The 10,500-nt window shown below is 48.7% G+C and overlaps 1 protein-coding gene across 1 annotated transcript; it reads right to left on the bottom strand.

Moving 5' to 3' along the window:
• Positions 1–3,007: 3,007 nt before the first annotated feature.
• Positions 3,008–10,095, bottom strand: CD93 (CD93 molecule). Its single transcript, XM_033185444.1, has 2 exons — positions 7,929–10,095; positions 3,008–7,638 (listed from the first exon to the last, which is right to left on the bottom strand). Exons 1-2 carry the CDS (start codon positions 9,854–9,856, stop codon positions 7,614–7,616), a joined length of 1,953 nt encoding a protein of 650 aa, XP_033041335.1. The 5' UTR covers positions 9,857–10,095; the 3' UTR covers positions 3,008–7,613.
• Between the last annotated feature and the right edge of the window lie 405 nt (positions 10,096–10,500).

Genomic DNA, 10,500 nt, shown 5'->3' with positions numbered 1-10,500 from the left:
TGGGGGAGGGGGAGGAGATAGCTATTAATTAACATGAAGACATTGATAGGAAGACATAGGCTTTAATATGTGAAGTGAAAAAGTAAGATTATTTGAAGAATACAAGTAGTCTATATCAGTTCCAAACTATTAAGGGAAAAAGTAGATCGAAGAAAACTTAATCAATCTAATTGACAAGAGCGAGAGACTAGAAACCCCAATGAATCATTATAAATGGAATACGTAAAATAAGTCAGCACAAATTTATTAGTAACCTTAATGAATGTGAATAGATTGAATTCTCCCATTAAAAGACAAAGACTTTCGATTGAATAAAAGAAAAAAAATAAAATAAAATCCAGCTTTGTTGTTTACAAGCGACAAAATGAAGTGCCACCAGAAGCCTGAATTTAGGGAAAAAACAATCAGATATTCATCAGATGCAGTAGAATGAAACGGGTATATTAGTTGTAAAGTCATATATAATATAATTTGAAGTGAAAAGATTCAAAAACGTATATTTTATATTGGTGAAGGACGAAATCTGCCAAACACATATTAGTCCCTTCACCACGTGGCTATAAATAGAAGACAAAACTGGTGGAAATCTGAGGAGAAGCTGACGAAGCCACAGCCATGGGGGATGAGGGCCTGGATGGAGGCCAGAACATAAAGACTTGTAGGATGGATGAGAAGGAAAACAGACAAGCGGGTGACACCCTGACACACACAGGACGGGAGGTGGCGATTTCAACAATGAAGTAAAACATTTGTGACATAACCTTTTTGTGAAAGCCAGATCCTGGAGAAAGAAGGTAGACGTCCCAATTATTTTCTTCCACCTCACAAATTTCATTATTCCTTGATACTTGAACATGGGAGGAGTCCCACAGAGACAGGTCACGGGCTTGGCTTCAGACCTTATGATACGAACTATATAGACAGGTGTAAGGCCAGTGGCAGAGGCAGGCAGGCTTTGCAGGAAGGTAACAGGAGGGTGCTGGGCCTCACCAGGGCCAGCAGAACAAAGTGGCCTGGAATTTGCACAGGCACGGCCTGAGAAACTCAGCCCTTCCTTCTCAGGCTCCAAGCTCAGCTTTGTGAGACCTGATTGTGACCACCACACCTGGGACATTCCTCTACCCCCTTTTGTGTTTTCTCTCTCTCTTCCCTCCCCCATCTCTCCTTCCTTCTCTTTCTCATTTATTCATTCCCTCCTATTCATTTTCTCCCTCCCTCCCATTTATTCCTTCCCTCCCTCCCATTCATTCCTTCCCATTCTTTCCCTCCTTCCCTCCCTCCCTCCATCCCTCCCTCTCCCTCCCTCCCTCTCCCTTCCTCCCTGCCTTCCTTACTTCCATTCAGTTGAATTCTGTGAACCAGTTTTAATCACAAGAGAACATCAGCATCCAAGTTAATGATGACAAACCTCAAATAGAATCCAACTACTAGAACTCAGAGAGGGACAACTGCTCATGGGGAATTCGGTGGTGGTTCCCCTGGGGACTCAGGAGAGGGCCTGTGCCTGAGCTGCACGCTGAGCATCCTTAAGTCAATCACAGTTCTGGAAAAATGACTGCATTTGATCCACACCTTTTACTCTCTCTGCCTCTTTCTTCCCTATTTCACTCTTGAGCTGTCCATAATTTCCTCTGAAAAGGGGAAGTTAGGAGGCACTCAGAGGATCTGAAGGGTAAACCCATTAGTCATTCTCTTTCTAAGCAACTGTAATATAAAATATAATTCAGGGAAAGGCTGACTGTGACTTCTCTGGTTTTCAATTTATCATCTCTGCTCTCCGTATCTCCTCTTGCTGAATATACACAAGAGTCAGGTGAGAACTTGACAGGCTCACTCAGTGTATGTTCAATCCCATGGAAGGTACATAGTACATGTCTGAGTCTCTCATTTTAATCTGAATTTTGTCTGATGACAGCAACACAAATGTACTCTGCATTGTGCAATAGATATGTGTGCAAATTAATTTTTCTTGGCAAATCATTTGTTTGTGAATGATTTACCTAGCATTTAAGAAATTTTAGCGAGATAGCAAAAATCACCAAGAAAAGTAACCATCACAAGTTGGTGTTTTTTTTCATAGGCTTTTCCTAAATTGAGAAACACTGGCCCGGGGTGTACGAGACAGAAGGATGATAGAACTGTGTGTGCTTGTGGGTGTGTGTCTTGTGGGTGCGTGTTGTGTGTGTTTGTGGATCCATGTCTCTGTGTTGTGCATGTGTGTGTTTGTGTGTGTGTGTTGGGAGAACAGCCATGGTTGTTCACACTGAGGAATAATTTCCAAGTGTATGTTGTGAATGACTAGACTTCTAACAGGATCAGCTGCATTTAACCCTAAATAATGGATATTTATTGCAAGTGTTCTGTACCATCAGCATAACAGAACAGAATCCTTTATTCTTCTTAAGTCCTGTGCTTTTGCCACAGCCTTTTGCACAATCTTAAAGCAGCATGACTCAGAATTGACCACCATCTGCTGTTCCTGACTTGGAATCACCATGAGATTTGTGTAGCCAAACAACCAGCAATCTGATCTGCCTGTCCAATTAGTTAAATAAACTGAAAGGGCTTTGCTGACAAAGTAATGATAAATGCTCCAATGATAATTATAGGACAGTATTTTCACATCGCGTGCATTGGACATGTTTAATTCTGCGCCAGGCATCACCCATGTAATTTACAAGATGCAGGGAATTAAAGAGTGATGAGGGGACCATGGATGAGTGGACTCAGCTGCCATGGACACTGGGCGCAGTGCAGCCCTCTGTATTCCATGTCCCCAAGGGCAGCACACTGAGGGGCAGGGAACACGTTTGCTGAGGTAATGAAGGAGGGCAGAGCCCAGCGCCCCCTGTCACCTCCAGCAGGTGCAGGTGCAGAAACTCAACCACAAGGTACCTTCTTTTTAGCAACTCTTTGAAAAGGGAGATGGATAAATGTAATGACCTTGAAAGCAAGTTCTGCCAGGTATTTCAAGTTGTCGTGAAATATATTAAAACAAGTTCACAACCCATGTATGTAAGAATTTATTAGGATAGGCACATAACAGAAAGCTCAAAGGACAACAAAGCTGCACCTTCCTAAAGGCTGACCCATGATGGCACGCAAAGGACCATTTTGTTAGAACTTGGAGGAAAAGCTCGATCTCTGAGCCTTCCCTCCTCACAGTCTGGGAAACATGCACAGGATGAAGATAAATCCTGCATAGAAATCTTATAATTTCAGAATTAGTCAAAGACATTTGAAATACACACATTTAAAAATACTTACATTCTCATTTAGCGTTCATGAAGTGATTACTGACATTTACAATCACATCTGACATCACAGAGTAAGGCTTTTCAGGGATCAAATTCAAGTTTAAGTCAAATCTACGCAAAGAACTTCAGCCCAGGGGAATAGTGGGCAAAGTCTGCTGAAAAGAACTGCTTGCCACCTTGCAGATAAGAGCAACAGCGCAATAAAGGGATTCCAGAGCTTCTACTTTAAATAGAAGGGCATTTATCTACAAGAACAGACCAAAACACAATTTATTTTTAAAGCCCTTCAGTGAGTATTTGTCTCAGAAATCTATTATGAAAATCGTGTCTTTGATTAGTGAATATATGGAGAATTCAGATTATTGTCCTCTATTTTTGGTTGAGAAAATGCACAAACCATATAGATTTAAGCCATGGGTTTTGCAGCCAAAGTAGAGACAGATGTTTTCTGGGATCATATCTCAGATTCCCATGCTAAAGCTATTGTTCAAGGTGATGGAAATATGTAGGGGGCATTAAACCATTTTGCAGCTGCTAGAAAGCCGTGTTTTCCTGTTTTCCTGATTTAGACAATGGAGAAGCTAAGAGGAGAAATAATAGGAAAGGCTTTCCTATGTTAGTTTTAAAAAGACCGTGTTATTTTTAATTCAAATTTTTTGTCAAATTTCATCTCTGCTCTCCTAGTTTTCACAGAAATATTTATAGGAATAAAGGTTGAAACAAAAGTACCTAATGATCATCTCCATCCATCGAAATATTGCTCAGGGATAAGACCCATGAGGATGGAAAAGACAAAGCAATTTGAAGAGAAAAAAAATTCTTTTAAACTCAGTTCATCCTGCAAAATGGACATAACACATACGTATAAAGGTTTGACTTTTTGACCCCATTTTCTGTCTGGTTGTGGGGAAGATGACATGAGGCTGACCCTTCCTGAAGCTTTGCTCCTCTGCCACTGACCAACAGACAGGCCTTGAGGTGGCCTTGCAAGGTCGGCAGTGACCACAGCCCACTTCCCCATATCCTTAATCAGAACCTCGTGCAGTTCATCCCCACATTACCCAAACATAACGTCATAGTGCTACACACAGATGTGTTGCATCGTGATGCTGTGGCAATGACGATGATGCTGAAGTGTGGGCCACCGAAGGCAGAGACCAGATGTGGCTGGTCTTGCCTGGAAGCCAAGCTGTTGAGCAGGGGTGGAGTCCCTTCTACAGAGGATGCTCACCAAGTTCCTCTTAATGCATTGTCGATAACTGTCCTGCCCTGGTTTTTCTGCCTTCCTCAGATTATCTGTAGGAATTGTCCTCCTGCATCACCCTTCCCAAATGACGAAGAAGAAAGAAAGAGCAGTGATAGCACCTGAAATTCAGGAATGAGTGGGTGTGGCGAGCTGCATGTGCGACATGTTCTCTCTTTACATTGTCTGCTTTGAGACATGGGATGAGGGGAGGGAGAGAGTTGGTCCTGAATATATTCAGTTTTTTCCAAGAGTCTCCCGGAATTATTGACCTATTTGGACAACAAGTCTTCATTGCCTTGTTGTCTCTCTCCAAGTGAAACCTTCCCCCTGTCCCCACGGCCCTGGCTTGTTCTGCTGCTGAACAGGTCACCTGGAGAGAAACACTGTGTCTAGTGAGAAGTCAGCAGGTGGCAGGGTGCACCTCTCCCCACACTATGACCCCTGGATTCCCCACTGTGCCACGCAAGCTTGGGTCCCTCAGGATAAGGATGATTTGTTAATGTCCCCTTGGCGGTGGGCATTTGTTTACCCACTACTGTAGCCCCAAGATCCCCCAAACAAGAATTTCCATGCCTCAAAGTAACAGCAAAAATAAACAGGAGAATAAAGCACGTGTTTGAGCCCAGTGGTTTCCATCAGACACACCTCCTGAGGCGTCTGGTTGGGTTGCTGGCTCTCCCCCAGCAGTGGGAGTGGTGTGCAAGAGAAAGCACCACCCAGCAGGAGAGGGACCCAGCCCTGCCAGGGGAGGTTTTGAGGAACTGGATTCTTTATCACCCATTTCTCTCCTTGTGGGTTCCATAGAGAGGGTCCGTGCCCTCCCTGTTGTTGAGAATGGGGCTGCATGTTGTCACCTAAAGAAAAATTCAGAGACCAGACGATGGGCTGGGCTGTGAGAGTAATCAGAACACTGTGGAAATAGGAGGCCTCGTTGGACCCCAGGATTCACACACAGACTGCGTTGGGGCTCTGGGAAGCCAAGGGCAGAAATGCCTCCTTCACCCCAAATGATAAGGGCAAGGATTTTCAAGGCCCAGAGGGAAAAGTGTTGTATTTGCATTTATTTAAGTGCTGATGTTGGTGAGCAGTGCATCCAGCCATGTCTTTAGAATCCTCTGAATGGCCAGACAGACAGCTGCTCTCCACGCCACAGACTGCCCAGCTTCACACATCACCTAGAGTCTCGTGGCCAAGGAAGTTTTGCCAAATGGACACAGCCTTTGTCTCCCTTAAGTGTTAAACACCAGAGTTCCAACTGAAAACTGGAGACCATGAGATGACTTTAAAAAGAAGTTCCAAATGCCCCACTGAGCCCCACAAAACCTCCATCTTTCCTTTCACCTCCCCTGCCCCTGGAGTTTTCCATTGAAAACAATCTGAACCATAGCATCTATATTTCAAAACTGGCAAGAGTATTAACTCTAAGGGCCTGCACCTGGTGGTTTTTCAACTGTGCCAGGGTGTCACCTCGGAGACCGATGCATTGCTAAGGCAAAACCAGAAACACCCTTTCTCTGAGGCTTTGGGGCCTTGGAGGGAGACACATTTCCTCTGTCTGTTCTCCTGCACAGTGGCAGCAAAAAGCTCACGGGAGACATGAGGCCTCCCAGAGATACCCAGGTAACTTCTAATGACTCTGACCATTGGTGACCCCAGGGCTGTGTTCCAGTGCCCCAGGCAGAATGGTGCCGTGTGTGTGTGTGTGTGTGTGTGGTGTGTGTGTAAGAAAGAGAGAGAGAAGGAGAGTGCACACTATCGACCACATTATCATCATAGGGAGAAATCTTTGCAAATGTGACTTTTAAAATTAGGATATAAATTTAAATGGCTTTGAGCAATTTTTGCTGATAAAAATGATTTTAGTTAGTCCTCTTCTTCCCTCTTCCTTCCCTCCTTACCCCCAATTTTAAGGAAAAGAGAGACACAGAACAAAAGTTCATTAAGCAAACTGCCTGACTAGCTCCCTACTCGGTGTGTGCCCCACCCACACTTCAGGATTTAAAATCTCAGGATGCTGCATCAACTGTGAACTATGAACTGTGCTAAAATGCTTTAAAAGGACAGCTTTCAAAACACAGTGCATCATCTCCCATTCACACATCCTTCAGAAAACAGCCCAATGGAAGTTTCCGCATGGCTTCCTCCGTCTGAGTTCGGAGCACTGGCATTCCCAGCAGGATGAAGTGGAGGCAGGGCCACAAGCAGGGTGTCTGAGGCCTGCCCTGGCTCAAAGACAGGTTGTCCTTGATTTTGTTTCCTTGTTAGTGTGGATCACATCCGTAGTAAAGTGTGTGATAACCTCAGTACATTTAGATGAATTAATTCAAGTATCTGTGAACAAATCTCTGCCCTCTCTCGCCCTAGCCCTGTAGATGATGTGACTTTACAAATACCTGTAATTCACTTCAAGCAACTTTTCTCATACTTTTCAAGCTTCCTTTGTAAATAAACCCAAGACTATTAGAAATGTAAGAACTAAAGAGTCACTTCCTGCCTCCTTGCCACCTAAAAGGTTAATTGCACTTCTGGCCATTCTGGAGGATGTCAACAATTTCACATTCAGCAAGACTTGTGCTGGGGAAATGCAGGAATGCAAATGTAAAGAAATGTTTCCAGTCCTGAACATGTTCCCTTTGACCAAAAAATCAGATCTTCTTATCTAATTGAATAATTAATTGACTTAGTTTTCATCCTAGGAAGAGAAACAAATCATTTCAATCCTAATCGGCATGAGCAGCCCACCTTTTCCTCTTAGATGGTCGAAGTGAGCAGAGAAGCTATTCAGGGTAGCCCCTTAGCCCCGGCCTCCTCACACCCTGATCTGGAATTGGTCACATTGGAATTTGAAAAGGAAGGGGGAGTAAGAATCATTACAGAGTCACAAAATCTCCACTGCGGCACGCCAACACACAACTTGCACTTCAGAAACACCACACATGCATAGAAAATACCTGCATGGTCCAAGGGGTCTTTAAGGAGAAGGTTTACAATTGTTTGCTAAGATTTCAGTCCAGTCTTTCAGAAAGATGTGGGTCCCCCTTTGGAATGGGGAGTTCAAAGCTCTGAGGATGGTGGCCGGTGACTCTAGTGTCTCTAGGGCCACCTCACTTTCAGCAGTCTGTCCCAGGTGTCGGACTATGGGAAACAAAAGAGACAGTGTTGGAAGCCAGGGCACCCCTGCCGCCTGCACGTCTGGACCTTGCGAGGGAGCCCCACATTAAGTGCAGCCGCGCTGCAGAGGGGCAGCATGCTGTAAGGGACCTCACGTGCCTGGCGTGGGGGGAGATTGAGGGGTCAGCTGCTGGGACCGGGGTGTGTCTGCCCACAGGGAACCTGGGCCTGCTCCTGCTGCCACCTCTTTGTACTGTGGTCAGTGTCCCCACGCCTGTGCATCCCCTCCCCCGGTCGCTCAGGGCCCCCTTTACCTGTACTGGTTCTCCATTGCCCTGCTCTCTGCTCGCTCTGGAACCCAGGAGTAACTGTCTGCTGCATTCTGGGGCTTCTCCTTCTTCTCCTCCCTCTTCGCTCTCCGCTTGCGATAGACCAGTAGCCCCAGAGCCAGGGCCAGCAGAAGTAGGATGGCCACCACGGTGCCTAGGATGTAGAATAAAAGCAGCTTTTGCCCATCAGTGCTGTCGTCGTCGTTTTGTGTGGCCACGAAGGAGTCCCCACCTGCAGGCTCCTGGAGGCCAGAGGCAGCTGTGGTGTGATGGATGCTGGGCTCCCTCCAGAGGCCTGGGGACCCACTGGGGGCCAGCATCTCAAGTGGGACAGAGGTGATAGGGGCATCAGATGAGAGCGAAGGTCTCCTTGTGGTGGGTGTAGACTTGGGGGTGCCCTCGGGGCCCCTCGTGGGACTGGCTGTTGCAGCGGGAGGCACAGTGCTCCCCCCTCTCTCTCCCTTGTACTCCTCATCGGGGGGCCCAGATGCTGGTCCCAGAGACACAGGCCCCATGGTGCAGGACACCCCATCGGGGGCCAGCACCCAGCCTGGCAGGCAGCCACAGCGGAAGGACCCTTGTGTGTTGAAGCACAAGCTGTCACAGAGGGGGCCCCCCGGGCCCATACACTCATCCACGTCCTGGCACTGAGTGCCGCCCTCCCCGGCCAGGACGTAGCCCTCCTCGCAGGAACAGTGGAATGAGCCCTCTGTGTTGGTGCAGCCCTGGGCGCAAGGCGAGCGGCCCAGGGCACACTCATCCACATCCTGACAGGCCCCCTCTCCAGGACCGCCCGGCTCATAGCCAACCCAGCATTCGCAGCGGAAGCTCCCAGGGGTGTTGACACACTCCTGGGCACAGGGGGAGTCCTGGCATTCGTCCACGTCCACACAGTCCAGCTGACTCGAGTCCAGCTGGTACCCTTGGGGGCAGCGGCACGTGTAGTTTTTCCCATGGGGTCCCAGGATGCATGTGGCCCCCCCACGACATGGGCTGGAGCTGCAAGGGTTTCGTGAGGTACAGGTCACCAGGTCGTCCAGCAGCCGGAACCCTGGCCGGCAGCCGCAGAGGAAGGAGCCATCCCCGCCTTCAAAGCAGTCCTGGTGGCAACCCCCATTGTTGAAGTTGCAGCCATACTTGGGGCTGACACAGAGGGGGCCCGAGCTGCCCCAGTCGAACACATCGGGGGCCTTCTCCTTGCACAGGAAATAATGACTCTGACTCTCGTCTTTATCCCCTTCCCCACAGACCACATTGGCGGCGGAGGCAAAGGGCACAGCCTCCAAGGAGGAACTGGTGGTCTGGAAGGGGGTGGTGTAGGTCACCTGACCTGGGCCCCCCAGGGCCAGAGGCCGGCACATGCCTTTGAAGCTGAATTTGCACACGAAGCCCTCGATGTTACTTCCGGGGGAGCCTGGGCTCCCACAGGGGCCTTCGGACCACTTCGGGAGGCGCCTGGGAAGGAGCGGCTGGGACAGGTCCAGCAGCAGAGACACACAGCGCTTGGAGATGCACGAGTTCCGGAGCTCCTTGTGCCAGTTAGAGTAAGGTGTGTCCTCGCCGCCGCCCACCCAGCTGAAGCCCTTCAGCGGCAGACTGGGGTCCAGGCACTTGCCCTTCTCTCGCTGGAGCCCAATCCAGAACTTGCCCATCCTTGCCGTCAGGGCTGCCTCCCGTCTCAGGAGTTGGGCCAGTACTCGCTGGACGTGATGGGCCTCCTCCTCGCTCTTCACAGTGGCCAGGTTGCCTCCGTTCTGGTTGCAGAGGTTCTGAGCCTCGGCAGCGCTCAGCTTGCCCGAGTGGGCCGTGTAGCAGGCGGTCCCCGCGCAGACCACCGCCTCCGTGTCAGCTCCCGTCCCGGCCCCGAGCTGCCTCAGGAGCAGCAGCAGCAGCAGGCCCATAGAGGTGGCCATCCCGGTCTCCGTGTGCCTCTCGGCAGGAGGCGAGAAGCCCAGCGGCGACAGGAGCTTCTATCTCGGCTCCCAGCTGGGACCCGACGGGAGCTGAGGGGTGAGCTGCAGCCACTCCGGCCCCGAGAAGGACACAAAGGCTGCGGGCTTTCCACGTCCCCGTGACCCAAGGCGCATCCTGTACTGTTGTACTTCTTATTTCTCACCGGATGCTGGGGCTTCCTGCAATGAATAGTTCTCTGACTCCTGCTGCCTTCATCACGGTGCTGTTGTTCATAAAAGGAGCCAGGCAGCTCTGCCGGGTCCCTGGCTCAGCACTGTGGAAACTCAGCGACTTGGGGAAGACGTTACAGCCTGGAGATACTGCCGGCTTGATTTTGGCTCCATTCTCTTTCTCATGGCATGAGGAGCCTCGGAGGCATGCCATGGAGTGCACAGAGGCTTTGGGGGCTAAGAACTCGAGGAAGCTCCCTTAGTAACCCATAATAAAATTCCACTTTGTTTTGCAAACCATCAAAAAAGAAAAAAAAAAATCCTGAGACTTAAGACGCAAGGCCATGGATGGTTATAATTTTCAGCCTTTTTTAGAAGCAAACTGGACTTTCCTTTTGCCTAGCTCATGTTCTCTGTTGACTTTGGGAGTCTTT

This window comes from Trachypithecus francoisi, unplaced genomic scaffold (assembly GCF_009764315.1).
Source record: "Trachypithecus francoisi isolate TF-2019V2 unplaced genomic scaffold, Tfra_2.0 Lachesis_group21, whole genome shotgun sequence".
Lineage (NCBI taxonomy): Eukaryota > Metazoa > Chordata > Mammalia > Primates > Cercopithecidae > Trachypithecus > Trachypithecus francoisi.
This window is presented reverse-complemented; position numbering and strand designations above follow the sequence as displayed.